Source organism: Harpia harpyja, chromosome 15 (assembly GCF_026419915.1).
Source record: "Harpia harpyja isolate bHarHar1 chromosome 15, bHarHar1 primary haplotype, whole genome shotgun sequence".
NCBI classification, from domain to species: Eukaryota; Metazoa; Chordata; class Aves; order Accipitriformes; family Accipitridae; genus Harpia; species Harpia harpyja.
In genome coordinates this window covers 30,801,170-30,827,920 of record NC_068954.1, presented here as the reverse complement: position 1 = coordinate 30,827,920, position 26,751 = coordinate 30,801,170, and the positions used below count along the sequence as shown (strand labels likewise).

Below are 26,751 nucleotides of genomic sequence, written 5' to 3'. Positions count from 1 at the left end.
GGGTATGGAGCTGGGGGGGGCTGTGAGCCCGTAGAGGGGCCGGAGAGTGGGGCTGGGGGGGGCTGTGAGCCCGTAGGGGGTTGGGGGGGGGGCTGTGAGCCCGTAGGGGAGCCGGGGTATGGAGCTGGGGGGGGCTGTGAGCCCGTAGAGGGGCCGGAGAGTGGGGCTGGGGGGGGCTGTGAGCCCGTAGCGGGGCTGGGGTGGGGGGCTGTGAGCCCGTAGGGGGGCCGGGGAGTGGGGCTTTGGGCACCGGGGTGGCCGAAGAGTGGGGCTGGGGGGGGGCTGTGAGCCCGTAGTGGGGCTGGGAGTGGGGCTTTGGGCACCGGGGGGGCTGGGGAATGGAGCTGGGAGGGGCTGTGAGCCCATGGGGGGGCCGGGGAGTGGAGCTAGGGGGGCCGTGAGCCCGTAGGGGGGCCGGGGAGTGGGGCTTTGGGCAGCGGGGGGGGGGGCAGAGAGTGGGGCTGGGGGGGTTGTGTGGTCCCCCAAGGGGCTGGGGAGCGGGGCTGTGGGTCTTGGGGGGACTGGAGATGGAGCTGGGGGCTCCCAGGGGTCTGGAGAATGGTGTGGTGGGGGGCTGTGAGCACTGGGGAGGCTGCGAGCCCGGAGGGGGGGCTGGGAGCTGTGGGGCTCCCACACCTTTCCCTGCCTGCCCCAGCCTGGTGTCACATTGGAAACACCCAAAAGGAGCTGATTTCGCCGCCCGGATGGATGGCTGGGAGGGCATATCCGAGCTGCTCGCCAAGCTGTGGGTAAGCCGGGGACCGGGGGGGGGCTCCGCTGCCGGCACTGTGGGGGGGGGGAAACCCTCCCCTGGAAGGCTCTGGGCTGGGTGCCAGAGGTCTGACATCCTCCCCTCCCCAGAAATGGCTCTTACACTCCCCGGGAGGTGCCTCCGATGCCAGCCAGGCCTCCCGGCTGCAGAAAAGCCAGGTCTGCGACAGGGTCCTGCGGATTTGTGTCGAGCAGATGGCCAAACCCGGGGGCTGCCCGGCACACACCGCCAGCCTGGTGGCCGTGGCCGAGGCCGCGTGCCGGGGCTACCTGACCGCCGTGCCGCAGCCTGCTCCCCTCTACCTGGAGAAGATCCTCTACCACCTGCTGAGGAACACGGCCGGCCGGGGCAGCGGCGATGCCTGCTGGAGGGTGGCTGATCTCCTCCGTGCCCGGCTGCTGACCTACCACCCTGGCCAGGCACCCTCCAAGGACTTCACAGCCATCGTCCACAGCAGCTTCAGTGTGCTCTGGAGAGGGGCGGACGCTTTGGCTGAGCCCGACCGGCCACAGGAGGAGGGTAGAGCTGTCCTCTCAATCCGTCTGCGAGCCCTGCGCTTCCTTCTGTTGCTGGAAGAGGACGGGGCGGCCTCGCTGCCGCTGCAGCCCCCCTTCTTCACCTCCCAGACGGCGCAGCAGGCAGCTGCCGCCGCCGCCTTGTACGAAGCCCAGCGGGCGCCGTCCTCGGCTTTCCTCGGCCGGCAGCTTGGGGACTGCTTGCTCGCAGCTCTGCGAAAAGAGGCGACGGAGCCGCCCACCCTCCAGCAATCCTTCTGCTTCTTCGAGCTCACCCTGGAGCAGTGCTGGCATCTCTGCAAGAGCGGCCAGTACAGGGCAGCCAAGAAGGCGGTAAAGGACGTGAGGGGCTTCCTAGGGGCCACCGGCAGCTCTGTGAACTCTTTTGGTGATCCTCTGTCCCTCCTGGAGGCCGGGGTTCAGCTGAGCCAGGTGCTGGCTGAGAGCGCTTGCCCTGCCGGGCCGCCCTTCTCCCAGGCTGCGGCGGCTCTCGGCTCGGCAGCGGAGGCATCGGAGCGGTTCCTCAGGGTGCTGGCTGAGAGCTGCCAGCTCATCGTCTCCTCCCTGGGCGAGTACGCGAAGAGGAGCAAGCAGTGGCCCTTTGGCCGGGAGGACGTGCTCGGCTTCTGTGCCTTCACCGAGGGGCACTGCCGTGTCCTCCACCGGCTGCTGGAGAGGGTAAGACTGGGGCTGGGAGTGGGGTGACCACGTAGCGTGGGCAACCAGAGCTTCTGTTAGCAGCTGGGAGGTTCGTTACCCCACTCCAGGCTCGATGCTCCCCTTAATCCATCAGCGGAGTGTCCCTGTCCGGCGTCCCCGTCCTGAGCAGCAGCGCCTAGTGCTGCCCAGGCCCCACGAACGCCGCTTTTCTCTTTCCCTCCCCTCTGCAGATTCCTCCCAATGGCGTCAAACAGAAGCTCATGGTGAAGCAGCTGCTCTACCGCAGCCTCCAGCTCTTTGCCAGTGTGGCCTACGACACCTTCCAGTGCTCCCAGGTACCGGCAGTGGAGGGGACGGTTGCTGGCACTGGGGGTGGGTGGGACCCTCGTGGTGCTGGGTGGCTTTTCCCTTCGGAGGCAGCACGTTGGTGGGGTTGGAAGGGGCTGCTCAAGCCACCCTGAGGGGGGGTTTGGGGGGCTGTGGGTCCCCAGTGGCCTCTTGCTAGCCACCCTCTCCCTCTCCCCCGCAGCCATTGCAGGCAGCGGGCTGGCCGGGTCTGGAGCGGCTGACGGCGGGCTGCAGGAGGAGCGTGGCGTGGATGCTGGAGGCACTGGAGGGGCTCCCCGAGAGCGAGCGAGCCCAGTACCTCGATGTCACTGGTCAGTGCTGCGGCGGGTGGGACCAAACTCAGCATCGCGGCCCCGGCTGGGGTCGAACGCAGTCACAGAGCCCGGGGTCTGTGTACCTGGGGAGCAACGAGGGGGTTCTCCGTCATGCAAAACGCATGGCTGGTGGGGCCAGGGCAGAGGGTGACGGTCCCCGGCTGGACAGGGAGAGAGGGGTCGTTCTCTCTCCACCACATCTTTAATATTCGGCTTTCACCTGTGGCAGTCTCGTGCACGTTCAAGCTGGCCTATATCTTCTACAACCAGAACCTTCACGAGGAGGCCAGCTCTGTCTGCGAGCTCCTCTGCAAGAGGCTGCAGACAGCAGATGCCTACGCGTGTCCAGAGATACCCCCGGAGAGGGTAAGCGCTTGCCTGATGCTTCTGGCAAAACTGAACCATCTGGTCCCAGGGCCAGGGGAGCAAAGGAGAGGATGGGGCCAGCTTTTGCTCCTGGAACAACCCCAGTTCCCTGCTCCCAGGTTTCCCTTCACCCAGGCGGGGAAGAGGGCTGCGGTACAGGACATGGGATGGAGGGATTTTGCTCCCACTGGGCGCTGAAGCCAGTTCTCTGTGGTCTCCCCGCAGCTGCACAAATGCTTCAGGCTGCAGGTGGAAAGTTACCGCAAGCTGGGGCGGCTGGAGAGAGCCCTGGCATGTGTGGTGCAGTGGCTGGCTGCGCTGCAGGGCCAGATTGGGGAGCTGCTGGCAGAGCCCATCTCCCTCTGGGTCAGAGTCAAAACAGATGCTGCGAAACAGGGGGCCGAGGAGTTACGGTTACGGTAAGACCTGGAGGGCTGCCTGGTGCGTGGGGGGTGGAAGTCTTGAGAGCTGCGGTTCCCAAGCCAATAAAATGACGATGTTTCTCCCTGCGAGATGCGCCCGGCTCCGCTGCGCTCTGCACAGAGCCCCCCCTTACAGCTCCTGTTTCCCCCAGGACCCTGAAGGAAGGCTTGGAGGGGCACAGCCTGGACGCAGAGACCTTGGTGACTGTCCTCTTTGCGGAGTTGAAGGCCTACAAGGCTGTGCGAGCCGACACGGGGCAGGAACGCTACAACGTCCTCTGTGACCTGCTGGAGATCTGCTCGGAGGAGAGCGGCCGCCTGCATGAGCGAGCTATCGGCTTGACAGAGTTGGCCCAGGTCTTGTGCTACCACAGCTACGCCCAGCAGACGGACTGGTGGGTGGACGCTGGTGCGCCGGGATCACCTCCCTGTGTCCCTGAACATCACCAGGGAGCATTTGAGGGTCCTCGGGGGGAGTTTTAAGGATCTGGAGTGTTAGTGCTCTGGCTGTTTGCTCTGTTTGGGGTTCTGGGGTGTATCTATCCCTCCCCTTAAAATGCTTCAGGGGTTTTGGGGGTAGAAGGCTGTTTCTAATCCCTCTGTCTGGCAGCTCCTCCCTGGACTCCATCCAGGAAGCCTTGCGGCTGCTGGAGTTGGTGCCCAGGAGCGCCCAGAACCGGGACCGACTCCTCGATGACCAGGCGCAGGCTCTGCTCTGGCTCTACATCTGCACCCTAGAGTCCAAGCTGGAGCAGGTGGGTGGGGGGTGGCGGAGGGGGGCTGTGGGATGCTGAAACGGGTCCAGATCTAGAAACGCCATGGGGCTCCGTGCACGTGTCGGGTGCCCTCCTCAGCCTTGCTGGCGATGCTCAGCTCTGCACTGGGGCCACCAAAAGCCACCCAGACCCCGCTGATAAACACTATGGTGTCTCTTAACATGCGTTACTGCTGCCTTCTCCCACGCTGCAGAGCATAGAGAGGGACCAGAGAGCCAAAGCTCAGGGGCTAACGAACCTGGGTGACTTCGAGCCCAACGACCTCAACTACGAAGGCAGGCTGCTGGAGAACAGGTTCCTGTACAACGGCATCTCCTTCAACCTGGTGACAGAGACCGGTGAGGAGGCTGGTGGGTTTGGGCCCTTCGTGAAGAGGCTTTCCAGGAGCGCCTGGTTTTGGGTCAGGGTGTCTCAGACCTGTGGTGTGCCCTCAGCTCTGTCCAAAAGCCTGGACGACGCCTTCGCCTTGTGGAAGCAGCTCCTGGCCACGCCGGGTGTCCCGGCCGTGCGCAGCCCTGAGCAGACTGTAGCCTCCCTGCACCTCCTGGCAGCTCTCTACAAGCTGATGGCCAAGGTAATGCTGCTGGGGAGGTGGTCAGTGGGATGGCAGCCTCCCCAAGCACACAGAGTCCCTCTGAGGTGGTCTCTGAGAGTAACCATGAGGGTTTTCCTGACCCCAGCCCTTGCAAGCCATGGAGAGCTACCTGCTGGTCAGAGCCCTGTGCAGCGTACTCGGGGACAGCCTGGGCATGGCCAGTGCCCTGTGCCAGCTCACCAAGCTGCTCTTCCAGCTGGAGTGCCCCAGCTATGCCCAGGTAAGTCTGGCAGGGAGGGAAAGGGCTGTGGGGCGAGCTTGGCTGATCCCCGAGGCTGCAGCCCTCAGGCTGGTGCGTTGGTTTCCAGCTTTTCCTGGAGGAGTTGGAGTCCTGCCTGCAGAAAGCTGACAGCGGCAACGATTCCTACCTGCTGCTGCAGCAAACCTGCCTCCTGCTCCGCAGCCAGCTGTGTTGTGTCAACCACCGGGTAAGGCTCCTAAAAACACTTTTCTGCCTCAAAGTAGTGTCAGAGGGCAAGAAGAGACTGCAGCAGCTCTGTCTGGCTATCTCAGTACCTCTCGCTAGGGACCTTGGGTGTGGAGACACCCTGGACCACAAATGGTGACTCTTTTTCTCCCTCTGCAGATTGAAGAGGGTCTCACCCTGTTGCTGGAGGTGCTCCAGAACCCAGCTCTGCAAAAAAGCACAAAGGTCTGGTACATGCTGCGAGCCCACGTCCTTCAGCTGGTGGCCGTCTACCTGAGCCTCCCCGCTGCCCGCCTCTCACTCAAGCTCCGGCAGCAGATCTTTGTGCAAGGTGAGTAGCAGGGGATGTTTAAAACCCTGCCAGTGAGCACCAGGTTGACAGGGGTCATGGACGAAGCTCCGTGCAAACATCTCACCTCTGGGTTTCTCCAGAGCAGCCCCTTTGGGGCAAGGAGAGGGAATCTGGGGGAGTTGCTCTGTGCTGGGTCTGGGGAGGGTCTTGGTTAGTGCAGATACCCACAACTGCCCTCGCACAGGGTGGAAGAGTCCCAAGACGGCTCTCGTCGAAGCCCAGAAGCTTTTCCGCAGCATCATCCTCCTGCTGATGGGCAGCGATGTGCTGGGCTGTCAGAAAACAGCGGCCGATGTCCAGTTTGTGGATTACGGTGAGCCGGTTGTTGGCGTGGACCAAAACCCAAGTGCTCCTCCGGAAAGAGTCGGGCTCCTTGCCTGCCTCTCCTGGAGGAGCAGCTCCGGTCACCTTCTTGTCCTCCCTCGCAGGGGACAACCTGCTGCTGAAGTGGCAAGTGCTGGCTGACACGCTGGCCTGTTCGGAGCACCTCGTGGCTCTCCTCGGCAGGTTGGAGGTGGTGTGTAAAGCCAAAGCCTTCTGCTTGGAGGCCATCAAGCTGGCCGTGAAACTGCAAGCCACCCGGTGGTGAGTTGACTGTGGAGTGGGGGGGACAGCCTGGCCCTGAACTTGGGGAATGCTAGGTTAGGGATGAGCTGCCCTGCAGCCACAGGGGACACTGGTGTCTGTGTCCCTTGGTGGGGGACTGGCCCCGGTGGGAGGGTTTGGCACCTTCTCAGCTTGGTCTGGAACAAGCAGCTGCTCTGGGGTGTGTTATCCCGTGAATTCAGCTTGCCAGGCCAGACGTGAGCTTGTTCCTCGCTGCCTGCCTCCTGCATGGCCCTGGGAACGGAGCGACGGCTGTTGTGGGGGGGCTCTGAGGGCTGTTTTTCTCCCCCTCCCAGGTGTACTTCTTTCCTGGTGCTGAAGGCTCAGCTGGAGCTGCAGCAGAGTGAGCTGGAGCTGAGCCACTTTGACCTCCAGCAGGCTCTCTTCCTCCTGGAGTCTGATGCTGGTGAGTCCCTGCTCTGGGCTTGGAGGGGAATGGGGGGGCCGAGGTAAGCGCCAAGCTCAGCCCGTGCCAGGGACGACCCCTCTTGCACCCACTTTTGGGCTGGGGTGAAAGATCAGCCTTGCACAGATGCTGCTGGAGCAGCTGAGCCTCGACACCCCGGAGGGTGCAGAGGTGGGGGACGACTCTGGGCCACGTTTCGGTTCATCGAGTGACTCCTCCAGCCGATAAAGGCATAGCTGGGGAAAGCAGAGCGTTGGGTCTGGCCTTCTGCACGCCTCCTTGGGCTGTCTGTGGTGGGAGCTGGGGGAGGGCTGTGCAGAGAAGACACCGAAATAACCCTCCCCTCCGCCCACAGACCTTGGAGCCAGCCAGAGGCAGAAAGGCCAGATGAAGATCCTGCCCAGGAAAGGCGAACTTGAGGGCAAGAAGCCAAGGGACTCCATCTCTGAGCCCCTCAGGGAAGAGGAAGGTTTCCTGAAGGGCCCCGCACTGGAGTTTGTGGCCACGGTGAGTGGGCTGGAGAAGGCGGATGCTCTCACCGCCTCACCGGAGCTGAAGCCTGAGAGGAGGAAGAGACTGGCCTTCCTCACCCACCCGGCAGCCTGCCTGTGCCGCCTCTGCTCCGACTTGGCCCTCTCGGCTCTCTGCCTGCGCTGGCTCCTCTCCTGTGCCCAGGGCGAGCTGGCGGCGGGCAGCACGGCCGAGGGGCTGGGTCTGATCCACGAGGTGCTGCCGCGCTGCGCCGCCGTGGCCACGCGCTTCGCTGCCGTGCTGCGAGACAAGCTGTGGGGCGGCTCCATCGGCCGGGACCTGCCTGCGCTGGAGCTGCTGGACAATCTGGTGGCCACTGGCTACGCTGCGTTGGCCCTTCAGAGCCTGGCCAGCCCCCGGCCGGCAGAGGAGCTGCAGGAGGAGCTGCAGACGGGGTTGACCACCTTAGCGTCCTGCAGCCCCCACCTGCCCAGCCTGGAGGTCTCCAGGGCCAGCCTGCTGCTCACCAAAGCCACAGCCGCCGTTTGCCGCCTGGCTTCCAAGCACGGCAGCTCCGTGGATGGTGTTTTTGCCAGCTCTCAGAACCACCAGCTGCCCACGCTGACTCCGATGGAGCCCAAAGTGGCGGCCGTGCCCCAGACCCTCAAGATGGGCAAGGCTGAACCTCAAAGGCGCAAAAAGAAGATGGCGTTGGCCCCTGCCGTGCCCAAGCCCAGAGTGAAGAAGAGCCAGAGAGCGAAGCCCCTGGTTGTGCCGAACACCGATGACGCCTTTGCTCTAGGTGACTCGGACAGTGAGGTGCCCCCCATCGTCATCCAGCCGGTGACAGTGCCCTGCACCCCGCACCAGAAAGCCTGTCCCCTCGCCAAGGCACGTGCAGCCCTTGGCCCCAGGACTCCCTTCACCATCTTCAGCGAATCCTCCCCGCCGGCCGGCAAGTCCCGGCACCCACGAGCGCCCAAAGTCTTGGGGAAAGTCAAGTCTCGCCTAAAGGTGAGCGAGGAGGGAGGCGAGGGGCAGCCCGGTACGCCCGGCACCAGCCCCGACACCCCCCTGTCCCTCCGCTTTAGGTGACATTCAGCGACGACAGCGACATGGAGGATCCTGAAGCGGGGCTGACCCCCACAGCTGCCCGCAAGACATCCTGTGCCCGAAAACCTCTGCCTGCCAAATCCATGGGGTCCCAGGCAAGCTCGCTGGGGTTCGGCGGCCAGAGCAGCAGTGCCCAGCCCCGGGGAGGGCGGCCGGGCACCCGCCGAGCCGGGGCTGCGGAGGAGAAGAGGGAGCGGATGACCCGTAGGGCTCCCAGAAAGAGAGTGGAGGAACGGGAGCTTCTGAGGACCATTGAGGAAGAGGAGAAGGTGGAGGAAGAGCTTGAGATCAGCTTTGAGGTCTTGCGGGCCTCCGAGGAAGAGGAGGGAGCTCCAGGTGAGCTGGGCTACCCCAGGGATTGGTGAGGGGGGCTGTCCTGCCTTCGTGCACCCCTAAGCAGTTGCTGTCCCCACTGCTGCCACCAGTCCCAGGGACCAAGTGCCTCTGTCTCTCCCCGCAGGCAGGAGACGGCTGCCTCGGCGCAGGCAGGAGGGCGCAGACGGGGAGCACGAGGTCCTGCAGCAAGAGGCCGGCGAGGACGTCCTGGCAGCGCGGTGGCCGGGCAGCGGGGACCCCCTGCGCCTGGAGGGGACCCTGTCCTCCACCCTGCCCACGGCTGGCGGTGAGCGCCCGGCCCCGTGTGGGTGGGGAGGTTTTGGTGTTGGGGAGCTGTAGGGGGAGGAAATCTGAAGCTGAGCCTTTCGGTGAAATCAGTGGCACCTCTGCAAAAACATTTAAAATGGGTAAAACCCACTGTGGGGGCAGAGGGCAAAAGAACTGAGGAAGAGGAGGGGGGGCTGCTCCCCGGCACCGGGAGAAGGAGTTTCCAGACCCGCTCCAGCAGGTCCGCATCCTTCCTGTGCTGAGGACCCCAGAGCTGGACGCAGTGCTCTGGGGGGGGGTCTGGGCAGAGCAGAGCAGAGGGGCAGAACCCCCTCCCTCGACTGGTGATGTAGCCCAGGAGACAGTTGGCTTTCCGGGCTGTGAGCGCACATGGCCGGCTCATGTCCAGCTTTTTGTCCCCCAGTACACCCAGTTCCTGCTGGGCAGGGCTGCTCTCCATCCCTTCAGCCCCCAGCCTGGGCTGATACTGGGGGTTGCCCCGACCCGGGGGCAGGACCTTGCGCTTGGCCTTGTTGAACTTCATGAGGTTCACAGGGGCCCCCTTCTCGAGCTTGTCCAGGTCCCTCTGGATGGCATTCCCTCCCTCAGGCATGTCAGCCCCCCCCAGCTTGGTGTCATCCCCAAACTTACTGAGGGTGCATTTGATCCCACTGTCTATGTCTTTGAAGAAGATATTAAACAGTACTGGTCCCAGTACGTCCCCCTGAGGGACACCACTTGTCACTGATCTCCATCCGGACATGGAACTATTGTCTCAAATCGCCTCCCTGTCCTCCATGTGCCTCAGCAGAGCTTCTAGGAGGATCTGTTCCATGATCTTCCCAGGCACAGAGGTGAGGCTGATGGGTCGGTAGTTCCCAGGGTCCTTCTTTCTACCCTTTTTAAAAATGGGTGCAATGTTTCCCTTTTTTCCAGTCGCTGGGGACTTCACCTGACTGCCATGACTTTTCAAATATCATGGAGAGTGGGTTGGCAACTACATCGGCCAATTCCCTCAGGACTCTGGGATGCATCTCGTCAGGTCCCATAGACTTATGTATGTTCAGGTTCCTCAAGTGGTCACAAACCTGATCTTCTCTTACCGTGGAAGGGACTTTGCTCCCCCAGTCCCTGTCTTGTGGTCCATCCACCGGAGAGGTATGGGAAGAGGGGATGCCGGTGAAGACTGAGGCAAAAGTTGTCGAGTACCTCAGCCTTCTCCCCATCCTTTGTTACCAGTTGTGTTGATCGGGGGGGGCTATGCTTTCTTTGACCTTCCTTTTCTGGCTGACATACCTGTCAAAGCTCTTCTTATTCTATGTGTCCCTTGCCAAGTTCAGCTCAAGCAGTGCCTTGGCCTTCCTGACACCGTCCCAACAACGTCCCTATACTCTTCCCAGGATACCTGTCCCTGCTTCCACTGCCTGTGCGTTTCCTTCTTGCCCTTTAGTTTGACCAGTAGGTCTTGACTTACCCATGCTGGTCTCTTGCTTTCCTTTCCTGATTTCTTACACCTGGGGATTGAGAGCTCTTGCGCTCTATAGAAAGCATCCTTAAAGATCGGCCAGCTCTGTTCTGCAACCTTGTCCCTGGAGGCAGATTCCCAGGGGATCCTGTTGACTAACTCCTTGATCAGCTGGCAGTTTGCTTTCCGTAAATTCAGGGTCCTGACTTCACTCTTCGCCCGACCCATATCCCTCAGGACTGCGAACTCCACCAGTGCATGATCACTGCAGCCCAGGCTGCCTCCAGTCTTGATGTCACCGATTAGCTCATTTGCATTCGTGACCAACAGCTCCGGTATCGCATCCCCTCTGGTAGGGCTGTCTGTTACCTGCGTTAAGAAGTTATCCTCAATGCATTCTAGAAGTCTCCTGGATTGCCTACAGCTCGCCGTGCTACTTTTCCAGCAGACATTGGGGTGGTTGAAGTCCCCCAGCAGGACGAGAGCCTGTGAGCACGATGCCTCCTGTAGCTGGAATACGAAGCCTTTGCCAATAGGCTCCGCTCGATCGGGCAGCCTGCAGTAGACACCAACCTCAAAGTTTCCTTTGTTGCCTTGGTCTCTAATCCTTACCCATAAGCTTTCAACCTGCTCGTGGCTGTTCTTCGGAGACAGCTCTTCACAATCGATCTATTTTTTGATGTAGAGGACAACCCCTCTGCCCCTCCTTCCTCACCTGTCCCTTCTGAACAGCCGGTAGCCTTTGACAGCCACACTCCAGTCATGGGATTCATCCCACCAAATTTCAGTAATGGCAACTAGGTCATAGCTTTCTAGCAGCACGGTGGCTTCCAGCTCCTGTTTGTTGCCCGTGCCGCATGTGTTGGTGTGGAGGCACTTCATCTGGGCTGTTGTCACCTTCTTAGAGGAACACCCCTTAATTCCTTTGAGGTGTTTCACCAGTGTTTCCCTCTTGGCTCCTATTACCTCAGGAGCCCCTGGCTCATCTCTGTAAGACTTCCAGTGTACCCAGCATGTCTCAGAGCAACAGGCTGAGGTTCCTCGCTAGCACCCCATCCCGCTAGCCTTGTCCTGTTGTCCCACAGCTTGTCGCGGGCAAGCCTGATTTCATCCCACTCCCCTCCAAGTCTAGTTTAAAGCTCTGTCAATGAGCCCCGCTAGCTCATGAACAAAGATCATCTTCCCCCTTTGAGAAAGGTGAATTCCATCAGATGCCAGCAGGCCTGGTGCCATTTAGGCCATCCCATTATTGAAAAAAATAATGCTGGCCAAGGGTAACATGGGGCTGGTCTGCAAGCCTCCAGTGCGTGGGATGCTGGTCTTGGGCTGGGAGCTGGTGGCTGTGATGGGGACGCCAGGTCTGTCCCCTCTGCTCCCTGCTCCACCTCCCCTCGCCGCTGCTCCGAGTGTTGCCCAAGGGCTCGGCGGCTGATCCTGGGGTTTTGCTGCTTTGTCCGTTCCAGATGTCTCCTTGCTGGACACGGTCCTTGAGCTCCTGAAAGATGCTTTCAACTGTATCAGCCACTGCCCTCCCGGTGCGCTCTACAGCCAGCTCTGCCAGCTCCTGGCTCTGGCTATGGGGAACCAGGACCCCCTCCTCACCGCGTACCTGCTCTCCGAGTCGGTCTCCGTCACCACTCGCCATCAGCTGCTCAGCATCATCCACAGGAAGATTCAGTGAGTGCCTCGGTCTCACCTCCCTCCATCCACAGAGCATCACGGAGAAGGGGCTCACCCAACACCAGCAGAGCCCCAGCAAAGGTGATTTTGGGGTGGTTATTCCCCCCTGACTGCCTTTCCCTCTGCAGCAAAGAGAAGAAGTCAGCGGGGGACGTGGCTGAGCAGCTCCGGGGGCTCTCCTTGCAGGAGGGGAGCGCTGACCGACGCAGCCACCACCTCACTGAGCTTGAGAGACTCTTCATGTTCAGCTCCACAGGGCTGGGGTCTGAGGAGCGGGACAGCTTCCAGACGCAGCTGCAGCAGATCCCCAGCGGTAAGGGCAGATGGGAGCAGAGGGACCAGGCAGCTCATCGCCCGGGAGGGTGTTAAGTGATGGATGGTGCCCTTGGGGCTGTCCTTAAGGTCTGGGTGTGACTTTCAGGGGTGACGGTGTGCGTGTTGACCATCGTCAGCATCCAGCCTGGCTCCGTAGGGGACACGCTGCTGCTGGCACGGCTGGAGAAGGGCACTACTCCTGTGAACATCCGCATCCCCACCGCGCTCGCCAAGGTGAGGGCAGGGATGGGAGAGGGGCAGCCCAGCCATGTTTGGGGCTCGGATCATGGCTCTCTTCCTCCTCCAGGCCCCGCTGCGCTCGGTGCTGAGCGACTTCGACGCCATCCAGAAGGAGCAGAAGGAAGTCAACAGCTGCACGGACAAGCGAGAGTGGTGGCTGCGCCGCTCCGAGCTGGACCGCAGGATGAAGGTGGGGGAAAACCACCCTGCACCCTGACATGGGGCATGCTTCAGAGGAGGCTGGGGGGTCTGGAGCCCCCCCAGTGACTCTCTGACCTCTTGCAGAGCCTCATCGAGACCCTGGAGACGCAGGTGCTGGGCTGCTGGAGGGGGGCCCTGATCCCCACCGTCCCCCAGCCCGGTCTGGCAGAGGAAGCCGCCCGTTTGCACACCCAGCTCTGCCAGTGCGGCTGGAGGGACTCGGATCCCACGCTGCTCAAGGTGCCTGGGCTGGGGCAGGGTTTGGGGGAACTGAACCCCTGCTTTGCCGGTGCTCAACCCTTCCTCCTCCTCGCAGGTGGTGCTGAATGCTGCTCCCCTTCTTGGCCCCCACGATGTACAAGCCCTGGCCTTCAGCCTCTGCCCAGCGCAGCCCCGCAAGGCTCAGCTCCTCTTGCAGGAGGCGGTGGAGGAGCGGAGAGCCTGCGCCACGCAGACGGACGGCTCCCTCGTCCTGGTTCTGGATAAGGTGAGACCCCAGCTCCTGCTTCACCTCCTCCGGGCTCTGCTAACCTCCCTCCTGCTCACGCCTTCCTCCTCCTCCTCTTCCTCCCAGCACCTGCAGAAGCTGCCCTGGGAGAGCATGGCGTGCCTGAAGGCTGTGCCTGTAACCAGGCTCCCTTCCCTGCGCTTCCTGGTCAGCTACTCCCTGGCACAGGAGGTGAGAGGATGGGAGACCCCGCGTACCCCAGCCCCGGGGTTTGGGGGAACCCCCCAAACCTTGCGCCGGGCTGGGACCCACTCGTCTCCCCTGCTCCGGCAGCAGTCAGGGTCCGTGCTGAGCCGCGGCGTGAACCCCAGCAGCACCTTCTACGTCCTCAACCCGCACAGCAACCTCCTGGGCACTGAGGAACGATTTCGGGGCTGGTTCGAGAGGTGGGTGGAGATCTTGGGGGGGCTACAGGGTTTAGGGGGCAATGGTCTGTGCCCCCCACCCCCTTCTCACCAGCTCTCCCGCAGCGAACCTGGCTGGAGAGGTGTGACAGGAGCCGTCCCAAGGCCGGAGCAGATGCAGGCAGCCCTCCTGGAGCACGACCTCTACATGTGAGCATCACCAGGGCTGCTTGGGGAGACCCTGGGGGGGGTCTACGAGGGCAGCCGGAGCTCACCTGGGGGGGGGCTTCTTCCCGTAGTTACGCGGGCCACGGAGCAGGAGCCCGCTTGCTGGACGGACAGACGATCGCCCGGCTGGATTGCCGCGCCGTCGCCCTGCTTTTCGGCTGCAGCAGCGCCGCGCTCGCCGTCCGTGGCAGCCTGGAGGGCTCCGGCATCGTCCTCAAGTACATCATGGCCGGCTGGTGAGTTACGGAGTTGGGGGGGGGGGGTGTCTCTGTGAGGGGGGCAGAGGCTTTGCATGCATGGTGCTGGGGTTTTTTTGGGGTGGGAACGGGTCTAACGCCCTCCTCCTTTCCAGCCCCTTCGTCCTGGGGAACCTGTGGGACGTGACAGACCGGGAGATCGACCGCTATGCCCAAGCGCTGCTGCAGGGCTGGCTGAGGGGGGGCTCGGGTGCCCCGCTCCTCTCCTACGTCACCCAGGCCCGCCAAGCCCCCAAACTCAAGTACCTCGTCGGGGCAGCCCCCGTTGCCTACGGGCTGCCCGTCTGCCTGCAGTGAGGGCTGGGGGGGGGCCGCCGTCCCCGCGGGGAGGCAGCTGGGGACTCGCGGGGTGGGTGGGTGGGTGTCTGTGTTTGCAACTGCTTTAATTTATTTTAACAAAAGTGTTTTTATTTGCGTGTTCTGTGACAATAAAGCTATTGCCCTGCTCCCTCCTATTGCCCCCCCACCCTGTTGCCCATTTGTCCCCTGTCCCCAGGGCTGGACCCCCCCCCCCAGGGAAGGTCTCCAAGACTCCTGCCCTCCTCCTCTGCTGCTGGAGGTGACCCAGAGCCCCCAGCCTTTGCTGCTGCCCCCCTCCATCCCTTGGGTTTTGGTGTTGGGGGGTCCCCAGGAGCCCTGGGAAAGGGGGGGGGGGGCTGCTTGCTCAGGGTTCCATCGCCATGACAGTGCTGGGCTTTTAGCCTCTGCCCCTGGGGGGGCACCTTGGATGCCCCTTCCATGGGGGGAAGGACCCTTTTCCCTGGGGGGGGTGTTATTGGGCTGCCCCCCCCCCCCCCCCCGACTTGGGGGGAGGCTGCTGCCCCCCCCTTGGCGCGCTGCCGGCCGCCGGCCGCTAGGGGGCGCGCGTCCGGCGGAGCAGCGAGAGGCGTGAGGGGTGCTAGAGCGTCGCGGCGGCCCAAGATGGCGCAGACGGTGAACGTGGGGGAGCTGCCGCTGCCGCAGCTGGAGCTGCTCAAGGGGCAGCTGGACCAGGTGGGGTCGGGTCGGGGGGGGCTGTGTGGGGCCGAGGGGGGCTCTGTGGGGTCGGGCCCGCCCGCCTGGGGCTGTGTGGGAACGGGTTGGGCTGGGGGATGATGTGTGGGGCCTGACTGGGCGGGGGGGGGGGGCTATACTGGACCAGACTGGGCTGTAGTGGACCAGACTGGGCTGTGGAGGCGGGAGGGGATGTGTGGCACCAGGCTGGGCTGGGGTGGGAGTGACAGGCCCGGACTCGGGGCGGGGGGATGTGTGGAGGCAGACTGAGCTGTTTGGAACTGGGGGAGGTGTGCTGGACCAGACTGGGGTCTGGGGAATACTGAGGTAGAAGCTGGGTGGCTGGGTTGAGGGGGTGACAAGGCTGGAGGTGACCGGGTGAGGTGCCTCAGCCCCATGTCACCCTGTGTGACACTGGCTTGGGGACACCGCTGGGTGTGGGACTGTGGCCCCCCCTCCGTGACATCTCTTGGGGCTCTGGCATTCGCTCTTTGGGGCTGTTCCAGGCTCCCTCCTGCTCCCCCCAGCCCCGGGGGCCCCCTCCCCACTGACAGGGCTGTGCTCTCTGCCAGGAGGTGGAGTTCCTCTCGTCCTCCATCGCTCAGCTCAAGGTGGTGCAGACCAAGTATGTGGAAGCCAAGGACTGCCTCAACGTGCTCAACAAGAGCAATGAAGGCGAGTGGGATCCCCCCCCATCCCAGCTGGACCAGGGGGGGCTGTGCCAAGCCCCCAGAGGCTGGTACCCTCTTCCCTGGCCTTGCCGGCCCCGGCTGCTCCCCCAAATCACTCCTTCCTCCCTAGGGCTGAGACGTACCAAGTCCTGCTCTGAGCAAACCACCCAGAGCCCCCGTGTCAGCTCTTTTGGCCCAGGCTCTGCCACCTCGTGCCCGGCAGGGAGGCTGAGGGGGCTGCTGGAGTGGCCCAGATGTTGAGTTGTGGCCCTGTGGGCTCCCCTCACTCGCCTCTGCTTGCTTTTTCACAGGGAAGGACCTGCTGGTGCCCCTCACCAGCTCTGTATCCTTTCTCACCCCCCCCAAATTCACTCCCCTTGGGGCTGTTTGTGCCAAACCAGTGCCGCCGCCATCATGCCGTGGTGCCGCTACCCGGCACACCCAGGCTCTGTCCCTGCCTTTCCTGCCAGAGCTGTGTAACCCTCCCGGTTCCCCGCTTTCCCTAACACCCCGTCCCAGATGTATGTCCCAGGGAAGCTCTCGGATGTTGAGCGTGTCCTGATTGATGTCGGAACCGGCTACTATGTGGAGAAGGTGAGGGGCGTGCGTGAGGGACACTGTCGGGTTTGGGGGGGGTGGCTCGGTGCCTTTCCTGGTGGAACTGCTCCCCGTGTTTGTGCCACGGAGGCCCCCCTTAACTCCCTTGCTGCCCCTTCCCTCAGACGGCAGACGACGCCCGAGACTTTTTCAAGCGGAAAATCGACTTCCTGACAAAGCAGATGGAGAAGATCCAGCCAGCGCTGCAGGAGAAACACGCCATGAAGCAGGGTAAGCAGCTGGCTCCCTCCTCGCTCTTGGGGGGCACCCCCAGAAGCCCCCCCCCCCGACTCCCCAGCCCCCTTCTCTCCCTGCAGCCGTGGTGGAAATGATGAGCCAGAAGATCCAGCAGCTCACGGCCTTGGGAGCCACGCAGGGTGCGACCACCAAGGCTTAGCCTTCAGCCTCACAGGCCGTCCTCCTCGCCATCGCCGCTGGGATGGGAGCCGAGGCTGGAGGGAGCCGTGGGGCGCAGCGCAGCCCCCGACCCCGTCCTGGCTCTCCCTGTCCCAGTTCTCCAGCGCCTCTTTCCACCCCCATGGTGCCCGGCAGCACCAGCCCCCCCTTTTTGTAGGCAGCATCTTGCTGCCACGGTGCGGAATAAATGAATTGACTTCTCAAACCGGGGTGCTTTTGGGGGTGGTGTTGGGGGGGGCTCTGGCAGGTCTGTGGCCACGCGATTTGGGGCAGCCTTATCCCAGGAATCCTGCTGCTCCCTCCGTCTCCAGCCTCTCTCGCCCAGCTTTGCAAGGCCTCAGCTAGGTCCCCCCCAACACCCCTGTGGGGCTTTTTACCCCCCTGAGACAAAATAATCCACCTTCCCCCAAACAGAACAACTTTATTCCGTGGCCAAGGCCCCATCCAGCCGTGCTCCGCTCCCCCGGCGCGGGGTCTGCCTGGTGGTGCCCCATGGCTTCTACCCTACGTGTGTCCATCCCGTCCCCCCCCGCCCCCAACCCCGGTATATACATCTATAGGGTCCATCCCCTACAAGGGGGGTCACCGAGGTCCAGCCTGTGTCCGTTGGGGGCCACACGAACCATAACAGTGTCCGGCGTGGCTTGGCGTCACCTCGTCCCCCTGCCCGCAGCGCAGTCCGTGCGTCCCCCCTCGTGTCCCCCCAGCCGGTCTCAGCGGACGAAGAGGGGCTTGTGGACGCGCTTGTGGCGGTTGAGCGTGGCACTCTTGGCGAAGCTCTCGCCGCACTCCACGCAGATGTAGGGCTCGTGGCCGTGAGCCTGCGCCCGGTGACGCTCCAGCTCGGCCCCGTCGCGGCAGCTCTGCCCGCACTCCGGGCAGGGCGAGGGTTGGCCGCGGGCAGCGTGAACCCGCTGATGCTTCAGCAGGTTGGTGCTCTGGGCGAAGCCGCGGCCGCACTGCCCGCAGCGGTGGGGCCGGGCGCCCGAGTGGGTGCGTTGGTGCTTGATGAGGTTCTTGCTTTGGGTGAAGCTCTTGCCGCACTGCCCGCAGGTGTAGGGCTTCTCCCCGGTGTGGATGCGCTGGTGTTGGATGAGGTTGGAGCTCCAGCTGAAGCTCTTGCCGCAGTCCCCGCAGCGATACGGCTTCTCCCCGGTGTGCGTCCGACGGTGCTGAACCAGGTGCGAGTTTTGGCTGAAGCTCTTGCCGCACTCCCCGCAGGTGCTGGGCCGTTCCCCGGTGTGAGTCCGCTGGTGCCGCAGCAGCTTCGACCAGTGGCTGAAGCTCTTCCCGCACTCGTTGCAGATAAAGGGGCGCTGACGGCCACCCCGGTGCCGTCCCCCCACGCCCTCCCCCTCTTCCTCCTCACCGTAGCCCCCCGCCGACGTCGCGGCACCGGAGCTGGGCTGCCCTCCTCGTTTCTTGCTTTTGGGGGCCAGGGGGCTGTGGGGGATGACGGTCTGGATGATCTCGTGGGGCAGGACCTCGTCCTCGCAGTCGCTCACGATGCCGTCGTCGGCTGCGGGGGGGGAGGGGGGGTAGAGAGGCTGGGGAGGGGGCTGGCACCCTCACCCCGGGGACAGGCGCCCTCCCCCAGAGATGGGTCCCCCCTCCCCAGCCCACCCTCGCCCCCTCCTCACCGATGTAGACCCTCCGGACCATGTCCCCCTCGTCCGAGTCGTGCAGCTCCACCACGCAGGGCTCCTCCTGCTCCATGGGGGCGGCCGGCGGACCCCGGTGTCCTGCAGGGCAGTGGGGAGCCCTGAGCTCCCCCACCACCCCCCTCCCCGGCCCGAGACCCCCCCTCAGGCTCCAGAAACTCATCCTGAATTCCTCCTCCCTGATGACAATTTGCATCTCGTTTCCTGTTGCGCCATGGCCAGTTCCTGTGTGCTCGGGCCACACTGGAGCATGCGGGAGCTGGGCTCAGAGCTGCTGGGGGGGCCCCCAGTCCCTTTGTGCCCCCCAGGTCCCTTCATGCCATCCCAAGTCCCCTTATGCTGCCCCATATCCCTCTCCGCTGCCCCAAATTCCCTTGTGCCACCCCAGGTCCCGTCGTGCCGCCCCCAAATCCCACTGTGCCACCCCAAATCCCCTTGTGCTGCCCCAAAATCCCTTTGTGCGACCCCCAAATCCCTTCGTGCCCCCCCCAATTCCCTCTGTGTGACCCCAAATCCCTTCGTGCCCCCCCCTAAATCCCTCCGGGGCCCCATTCCGCCGCGTTACCTGGGCTCCCGGGGGGCTCGGGGGGTCCCGCTGCTTCTCCGGACTACGGCCCCGCTGCTCTGCCCTGGCGTTGGCTCCCGAGATCTGGGGGGGGGGCACACGGACACGGGTGGTTATGGCCCTGCAGCTGCGAGGGGGGGGACGACACTTGTCCCCCACCCTATGGATCTGCCCCCCCCCCCCCCCCCAGGACTGATGGGGGGGCTGCAACCTCCCCTTAGCCCTTGCGCATCCCCCCCCCCGCCTCCCCGGGGTGCTCCCCCCGCCGTTTTCCTGCCGGACGAGTCGTGTCCCACCCTCCCCCCCCCTCCCCGCTCCGTCCGGGGGTCCTGCAGCACCGGGGGGGGAGGGATGGATCCGTCCCGGGGGGGGTCCCTGAGCCCTCACAGCCCGGGGCGGGGGGGGGGGCCGGTGCCGGGCGGCGGCCGGGGCCATTTTGGCCGGAGGGAACCGGCGGAGGGGACCCGGTTGGGGGGGGGGGGGGGGGGAGGCGCGGGGACCCCCGAGCATCCCCGGGGCCGGGAGGGGGGCGGCCCCGCCGCTGCCCCCCCCGTGCCCCCCCCGTCCCCCCGCGCTCACCGGCCCCGGCGCGGCGGCGCCTCCGCCGCTTCCGCCGCCCGCCCGGCTCGAGGGGGCGGCGGCTCCGCCCGGGCCCGGCCCCCGCCGAAGGGAGGGGGGGGGCGAGCCGCAGAGACCCCCACGGCATCGCGGAGCGACCCCCCCCCCCGGGAGCGGGTGTGCGTCGCCAGGGTGCCCGCAGTCCCCCAAAAGCACCCGCACCCCCCCCCCCCAGGATGCTCGCTGCACCCCAAAAGTGCCGGTACCCCCCCCCCCTCCGGGGGTGCCCCCCCCCCCCAGGATTCCCAATTCACCCCTAAGGTGCCTGTACTGCTCTCCTGGGGTGCCCAATGCACCCCAAAAGTGGCTGCATCCTCCTCCCCAGGGTGCTCGGGGCACCCCAGCGGTGCCTGTACCCCCCTCCCAGGGTGCCTCGTGCACCCCAAAAGTGCCTGCATCCCCCCCCCACGATGACCACGGCACCCCAGAAGCGCCTGTACCCCCCCTCCCAGGGCGCTCCGTTGCTGCCTCTACCTCCCCAAAGATGCCCGGAGCACCCCAAAAGAACCTGCACCCCTCCCCAGATGCCTGGTGCACCCCTGCCGTGCCTGCACCCTTCTCCTGGGGTGCCTAGTGCACCCCAAAAAGTGCCTGCACTCCCCCCAGGCTGCCAGCTGCACCCTAAAGGTGCCTGTACCCCCCTCCCAGGGTCCCCTAGCATTGCCTGTACCCCCCCAAAGATGCTCAGTGTACCCCAAAGTTGCCTACATCCCCCCCAGGGTGCCTTGTGCACCCCAAAGTTGCTCGCGGTCCCCCCTTGGGGAGCCCTGGAGGTGCCCGCTGCACCCGAACATGCCCACACCCCTCCAGGAAGCCTGGTGCACCCCAAAAATGCCTGCACCCCCCCATTCAGCATGCCCAGTGCACCTTAAAGGTGCCCACCGTCACCCCCCCCCAGGGTGCCCCATTGGTGCCCGGTGCACCCCAAAGCCACCTGCACCCTCCTGCGATGGAGTGCGGTGCACCCCAAAAGTGTCCGTGACCCCCTCAAATGCCTGGGGCACCCCAAAGGGGTGCACCCCCTCGCCAAAGCTGCCCAGTGCACCCCCCAGCTTTCCCAGTGCCCAACCAAAGATGCCCAGTGCGCCCCCAGAGCTGCCTAGTGCACCCCCCAGGTTGCCCAGTGCACCCCAAAGGTGCCCAGTGCCCCCCCAGGGACCCTGCCTCACCCCCACCCCAGGTGCTCAGGGCACACAGAGCCCAAATGCCCCCCCAGGGTGTTGGGGGGGTGCCGGTCCTCTCCCAGGGACCCCTCCCCACACTCAAGACCCCCAGCTCTCCCTGCCAGCACTCGGGGCCCTGCTCAGGGGTTTTGGGGGGGGCCCTGTGGCACTTTGTGGTCTAAATGGGCTGAAAAAGATGAATTTCCAGCCTAGTGCCGCCCCCGCACCCCACGGTGGGGGAAACTGAGGCATGGCACAGCAATCCCGCCGGACCCCCATGTGTCCTTTGACTCTAAACTGGGCCCCCCCAAATTGGTGGGGCACGAGAAAGAGGGGCTGGAGCCGCTTCCCACGTGAACTGGCCCATTCCGGGGGGGGCAAATGGGTCTGGGGGAGGAACGCCAAGCCCCCCACCTGCATCTGGGGGGGGAAGGGGTCTTGCACATCGCCCTGGGAGGGGGCACGGGTGCTGCAAGGCCGATGCAGCCCCCAGCCCCCCACCTTTGTTCCCTCCATCCCCTCTCCCTCCCTCAGTTCCCCCCCCCCCCCATTTATTTTTGGGGTGGGGGCCACAGCGCCGGGGCCGCAAGGCACAAAGGAAAGCCGAAGCACCAGGACCCCCCCTCCATCCACCACCGCTTCCCTGCCCCCCCCAGCAGCTCCCCCCAGCCCCAACCCAAGATGGGGGGGTGTCCCATTTTTGGGGGGGGCTTCCCAATCTCCTGCCTCCCCCCCCCCACCAGCCAACCCCAAGGACAGCGGCTCATCCATGTGTGTCGTTCCCCCCCCCCTCCGCCCCGCAAGACCCGCCGGCCTTCGACTCACCTCTCCGAGGCCGAAGGATGGGGTGGCGCGATGGGGTCTGGGAGGGGATGGCGAAGGGTTTGGGGGGTCCCTGGTGAGGGGTTTGGGGGTGCGAGGGCTGGCGCTGGCCCCCGAGCGTGAGGCTGGCGTTCGGGGGAGGCCGGGAACAGGAAGGTCCCAGCGTCATCCCATTCCCCCGGCCCTGCTGCCGCCTCGCCGCGAGCCGGATGCTTTTTTCCACTCGGCGAGCAAAAATAGGGGTGAAACCTTGGGAGGGGGGGTCCCCAACCACGACACCCTCAAACCCCACAGCCGAGCGATGGATCCTGGTGGGGAGGACGAGGGGCCTCGGCCCCTTCGGTGACGGGAATCGTGGATTCGGGTTTTTTTTTTTTTTTTTTTCCCTGCTCCGCTTGGAAAATATTCCCGGGCAGGAGGATTTGGGGGGAGTACACGAGGCTCATTTTTGGGGGAGATGGGGGGATGGGGGGGAAAAATGAGCAGCCAGAGCCCCCCTAACCCCCCCACTTTGTGTAATGGCTCTGCCTCCAACCCCGTGCATTCCCCCCCCCGCCCCGCTCCAGCAAAAAAATGGTTGGAAATTATGCAACGAGGCCGGCGCCTTCATTAACGGGATTGAGCCCAGCTCGGCACCGGCCCTGGGCGTCAGGGTTTTGGGGTGCCTTCGACATCCCCTTCTGCACCCCCACCACCACCCCGCTGAGACCCCGCAGCCCCCGGGAGGGTCTGGGGGTGCAAGGGTGGGGAGCAGCGGGTCCCCATCCCCATCCCTGCCCTGGGGAAGTTGGGTGGCGCGTGCGGGCGCGTGGCGGCAGCCGGCGTGGGAGCCGTCCCCGCGGGGCACCTGGCGCTGCGGCACCCGGCTCCGCTCCAGCCCCGACCAGAAGGATGGGAAAAACCTTTCCACGGTGGCGTTGGCGTCACCGGAATCGTGCCACCACCGCCACGACCGTCGCCTCGTCCCCTAGGGTTGACGCTGCCGGGGGTGTCCCTGGAACCGCGTGGCAGGACGATGCTCAGCAAACGCCGATGCTCAGGGACCTTTTATTGATCTCATCGGCAGACCCGCGCGCCCCAACCCTGTACCCACTCCCCCCACAACCCTCCTTGGCTTTGGGGGTGCTTGGGGTGCAGGTGCCGAACCCCGGCTCCGCTGCGGGAGCATCCAGCCCCGTTCCCAGCCGCTGCAGTCCCCAGCCCTTACCAGGGCAATGCCAGTCCCCCTTGCTGGGGATGCACCCCAAAATCCATCCCCACCCTTGCATCCCCATCCCTCTATCTCCATCCCGGCATCCCCGTCCCCATCCCGGTGTCCCCATCCCCATCACGCGGCGTGAAGCTTCTGATGCCGATGGAGCTGGGACTTGTGGCGAAAGCCGTCCCCGCACTCCCCACAGATGTAGGGCTTCTCGTCGGTGTGGGTGCGGCGGTGACGGATGAGGTTGGAGCTGACGCTGAAGCGTTTCCCGCACTCGCCGCAGCTATAGGGTTTCTCGCCGGTGTGGGTCCGCTGATGCTGGATGAGGGCCGAGCTCTCACTGAACCGTTTGCCGCAAGCGCCGCAGGCGTAGGGCTTTTCGCCGGTGTGGATACGTTGGTGGGTGACCAGGTTGGAGTTTTGGCTGAAGCCTTTGCCGCAGGCGCCGCAGGTGTAGGGCTTCTCGCCGGTGTGGGTGATCTGGTGACGTGCCAGGTCCGAGCTGCGGCTGAAACCCTTCCCGCACTCGCTGCAGATGGTGGGGCGCAGGCGACCCCCCCGCAGCCCCAGCAGCTCCTTCAGCGGTCCCAGGCCCCCCGGGTGTCCCGGCGTTTTGGCCGGTCGACGTGCCGGCGCTTTCCGTCGCGGCCTCGCCGGGCGGCCAGGTGGCTCGCTGCCGGAGGCCGGTGGGCTGGGGTGGGCTGCGGGGAGAGGAGAGCTGGGCACCGGCGGGACGGCGTGGGGGCGGGTGGCACCGAGGGCAAGGGGATGGGCCCAGGGCTGTGTCCCGCTGTGCCTTTCCCGTCCCATTGGCACCTTCTCCGTCCAGTCAGTCCCTTCTCCACCTTTTGCCCTTCTCCATCCCTTTTGCCCCTTCTTCATCTCTCTGGCCCCTCTGTCCCTTCCCCATCCCCTCATCCCCTTCTCCATCCCGTTGATAGCTGCTCCATTCCCTCTTCCCCTTCTCCAGCCCCTCTGTCCCTTCTCCATCCCTGCTGCCCCCTCTCCATCCCTTTTCCAGCTTCCCCATCCCCTCTCTGGTTTGGGGACAGCAGTGACACCCCTGTCCTGCTCCCAAGCCCCGGTTTAACTCCCAGCTCAGCCCCCACTGTGTGTCCCCACCAACCCGCCCCATCCCACCCCAAGGACAAGTGTCCGGGCTCGGGGGGCAGGAGGAGGTTCACGCACCGGGCAGGATGCGTGCGGATGGCACCACCGAGGGGGACTCGGAGCCCAAATTCCCTCTGCAAACCGTGGCTGGAGTTGGGGTACCAGGAAACCCCATGGTGCAGGAGCAGGGCATCCCTGCCCCCCAGGATCGGGGAATCCCCATGACATGGGATTGGGACACCTCTGCACCCCAGGATCAGGGCATGCCTGCACCCCAGGATCGGGGCATCCCCACACTGTGGGGTCGGGACATCCCTGCACCCCATGACTGGGACCATCCCCATGGTGTGGGAGCACGGCATCCCTGCACCCCGAGATCAGAGCATCTCCATGCTGTGTGATCAGGACATCCCTGCACCTCAGGATCAGAGTGTCCCCAGGCCACAGCAATGGGGCATCCCTGTACCCCCAAATCAGGGCGTTCCCATGTCGTGTGATCAGGACATCCCTACACCCCCAGATCAGGGTATCCCAATGCCACAGGAATGAGGTACCCCTGCACCCCGGGATTGGAACATACCTGTGCCACAGAAATAGGACATTCCTGAACCCCCAAACTGGGGCATCCCCACACCGTGCAGTCAGGACATCCCTGCACCTCAGGATCGGGGCATCCCCATGCTGTGGGGTTGGGGTATCCCTGTACCCAGGGATTGGGGTATCCCTACGCCGGGAGAAGGGGGTATCCCCACTCCGAGGGACTGACGCATCCCCACACGCTGGGATCGGGGTATCCCCATGCTACGAGACCAGGACATCTGCACCCCAGGACCGGAGCATCTTCTCCTTATAGGATCAGGGCATCCCCACGCCAAGGGATCGGGATAACCCCATGCCATGGGAATAGCACATCCCTGCACCCCAAGACTGGGGTACCCCCGTGCTGTGGAATTGTGGTACCCCCATACGCTGGGATTGGGGTACACCCATGCCATGGGAATGGGACATCCCTACACCCCAGCACTGGGGTATCCCTGTGCTGTGGGATCGTGGTATCCCTGTGCCATGGGAATAGGATAACCCCACATCCCTGGGACACCCCATATCCTGGGATCAGGGTATCCCCGTACCAAGGGAGTGGGACACCCACACCCTCCGGGATCAGGGTCCCCCCCACCCTCCAGGATTTGGGGATCCCCATGCCGCAAGGTCAGGGTATCCCCACATAGCTGGGTCGGGGCAGGTCCACGGGGGACCCCCAAAAAGGAGTCACCACCCCACTCCCCACAATGCCACGGGGACACGCCGCGTGGGGACACCTCGGCCGAGCCCCTCACTGTGGCCAGGTGCCGCTTTGGGGGGGCTCACCTGCGGAGGTCCCCTCCGGCAGCTCGGCATCCTGGGGGTCCCGGGGGTCCCGGGCGGACGGCTCCCCCTCCGTGTCCATCGCCGCTGTCCCAGCACGCTCAGACGGGGGGACCCTGCCCGGGGCGGTGAGAAGGAGCAGGCAAAGAGATGGGGTGACATGGGGGCACCCCCGGGGGGGGTCCCGGCTGCACCCCAAGGGGGGGTCCCGAACACCTCCATGCCTCAGTTTCCCCTCCTGATGCTGGGGGGGGGGGGGCACCAAGGCCATGGGTTGGGTCTTGAAGCATCCCCCTCCCCATCCCAACAGCATCCCCCCCCCCCGCCATGTCCCCCCACCCCTCTCATGGAGGGGGCCCCCAAGGTTTGGGGGGGGAGGGCTACGCTCCCCCCCCCCGACTCTGCCCCGAGCATCGCCGCCATCTCGGGGGGCACCGGGAAGGGGAAAAAGGGGGGGGGGGGGCCTGTCTGCCCTTCTTTTTAGGGGGGGGTCCCTGGCCCCGACTCACCGCTGCGGCCGGCCTGGCCGGGGGGCCGGGGGGGCCCGGGGGGGAGCGATGGGTGGGCTGGAGCGGGAGCGGGGAGCGGGGAGGCCGCGAGCGGAAGGGCCTTCCCGCATGGCCGCCCTCGGCTCCCGCCGGCTGCCGGATGGCGCAGCTCTATGGTCGGGGGGCTTCGACCCCCCGCCACCGACCCCAAATTTGTTCCCCCCACCCCGCCATGGGGAACGGACATCCCCCCCCCAGGGGGGTATGGCCAAGGGGTGCGGGAGGAGGTGGCCCCCCCCCACCGCCATTGCGGGCCTGGGCTCGGCAGCGGGACGAGCCTGGGTTGGGGGGGGTTTTGGGGTGTCCCCCCCCCCCACCCCGGTGTGTCTGGGGGGGGGGGGTTGGGGTGTCCCCTCCTACGATGTGTCCGGCTTTGTGGGGGCACTGGGGGGAACGGGGCCCTGCTGGGGGTCCCGCTGGCGCTGGGGTTTTGTGGCTGGGGGGGGTCGTTGGGGGGCGGGGGGGGTCTTTTGCCGCCCCCCCCCCGCCTGGTGCCAAGTGTTGACATCTGGGGGGGGGACACAGCTCCCCCTGCACCCCCAAAACACCCTATCAAGTGCTTGCAGCTGGAGGGGGCGACAGGACAAAATGGGGGGGGAGCCAGTGCCCCCCCCCCCAGCACCCCAATTCAACCAGACGTTGGCAGCTGGGGGGGGCGTTGGGCTGAGAGTCGGGGTCCTCCAGCCCCCCCAAACTCTCCCACCAGGTCTTTGCAGCTGGATGAAGCCACCGGGGGGGGGGACAACACGTGAGGGAGACGGGGGCACCCAATGCCCCCCCCCCCTCCATTGGGGACCCCCCCCCGGGCAGGAGGGACCCCCAGCTCCCACCGGCTCCCCACTCAGCTCTATGATTTTAACCCTTCCCAGCCCGAGCGAGGGTTGGGCCGGTGGCTGTTGGCTGGGGGAAGCGGGCAGCCAGACTGGGAGTCACTGGTTTGAACTGGTGGCGGCGTGAGCCAGCAGCGATGGTCACCGTGGGGGTTTGGTGCCACGGCACAGGCGGCTCGGTGTCCCCTTGGGGGGACGGGTTTGGG

The 26,751-nt window shown here is 64.9% G+C and overlaps 3 protein-coding genes across 3 annotated transcripts; 2 read left to right on the top strand and 1 right to left on the bottom strand.

The window, feature by feature from the left end:
• The first annotated feature begins 661 nt into the window (after positions 1 to 661).
• ESPL1 (extra spindle pole bodies like 1, separase) lies at positions 662 to 14,458 on the top strand. Its single transcript, XM_052810247.1, has 30 exons — positions 662 to 749; positions 862 to 1,965; positions 2,178 to 2,282; positions 2,477 to 2,606; positions 2,839 to 2,975; positions 3,201 to 3,394; positions 3,550 to 3,792; positions 4,008 to 4,152; positions 4,367 to 4,511; positions 4,608 to 4,747; positions 4,854 to 4,988; positions 5,077 to 5,196; positions 5,355 to 5,526; positions 5,732 to 5,860; positions 5,976 to 6,132; positions 6,450 to 6,559; positions 6,915 to 8,044; positions 8,122 to 8,479; positions 8,604 to 8,765; positions 11,675 to 11,888; positions 12,020 to 12,204; positions 12,313 to 12,440; positions 12,514 to 12,636; positions 12,732 to 12,887; positions 12,964 to 13,134; positions 13,222 to 13,326; positions 13,429 to 13,541; positions 13,626 to 13,709; positions 13,799 to 13,963; positions 14,080 to 14,458. The coding sequence occupies exons 1-30, from the start codon at positions 705 to 707 to the stop codon at positions 14,279 to 14,281; spliced, it is 6,507 nt and encodes a 2,168-aa protein (XP_052666207.1). The 5' UTR covers positions 662 to 704; the 3' UTR covers positions 14,282 to 14,458.
• A 398-nt stretch (positions 14,459 to 14,856) lies between these two features.
• On the top strand, positions 14,857 to 16,867 carry PFDN5 (prefoldin subunit 5). Its single transcript, XM_052810322.1, has 6 exons — positions 14,857 to 14,977; positions 15,550 to 15,652; positions 15,960 to 15,991; positions 16,168 to 16,242; positions 16,371 to 16,476; positions 16,563 to 16,867. Exons 1-6 carry the CDS (start codon positions 14,906 to 14,908, stop codon positions 16,640 to 16,642), a joined length of 468 nt encoding a protein of 155 aa, XP_052666282.1. The 5' UTR covers positions 14,857 to 14,905; the 3' UTR covers positions 16,643 to 16,867.
• A 196-nt stretch (positions 16,868 to 17,063) lies between these two features.
• Positions 17,064 to 25,890, bottom strand: LOC128151742 (zinc finger protein 883-like). The gene is made up of 4 exons (XM_052809390.1): positions 25,677 to 25,890; positions 25,171 to 25,283; positions 22,824 to 23,393; positions 17,064 to 17,983 (listed from the first exon to the last, which is right to left on the bottom strand). Exons 1-4 carry the CDS (start codon positions 25,784 to 25,786, stop codon positions 17,376 to 17,378), a joined length of 1,401 nt encoding a protein of 466 aa, XP_052665350.1. The 5' UTR covers positions 25,787 to 25,890; the 3' UTR covers positions 17,064 to 17,375.
• Between the last annotated feature and the right edge of the window lie 861 nt (positions 25,891 to 26,751).

Coding starts and splice junctions, on each gene's coding strand:
- ESPL1 (XM_052810247.1), top strand. CDS start 705: ATGGATGGCTGGGAGGGCATATCCGAGCTGCTCGCCAAGCTGTGG. Junction 3,395..3,549: donor GCCGAGGAGTTACGGTTACG/GTAAGACCTGGA, acceptor TGTTTCCCCCAG/GACCCTGAAGGAAGGCTTGG. Junction 8,045..8,121: donor AAGTCAAGTCTCGCCTAAAG/GTGAGCGAGGAG, acceptor CCTCCGCTTTAG/GTGACATTCAGCGACGACAG.
- LOC128151742 (XM_052809390.1), bottom strand. CDS start 25,786: ATGCGGGAAGGCCCTTCCGCTCGCGGCCTCCCCGCTCCCCGCTCCCGC. Junction 23,394..25,170: donor GCCGGAGGGGACCTCCGCAG/GTGAGCCCCCCC, acceptor CTCTCCCCGCAG/CCCACCCCAGCCCACCGGCC. Junction 17,984..22,823: donor GCATCAGAAGCTTCACGCCG/CGTGATGGGGAT, acceptor ACCGGGGTGGCC/GTCAGCGCCCCTTTATCTGC.
- PFDN5 (XM_052810322.1), top strand. CDS start 14,906: ATGGCGCAGACGGTGAACGTGGGGGAGCTGCCGCTGCCGCAGCTGGAG. Junction 16,243..16,370: donor CCGGCTACTATGTGGAGAAG/GTGAGGGGCGTG, acceptor CCCTTCCCTCAG/ACGGCAGACGACGCCCGAGA. Junction 16,477..16,562: donor GAAACACGCCATGAAGCAGG/GTAAGCAGCTGG, acceptor CTCTCCCTGCAG/CCGTGGTGGAAATGATGAGC.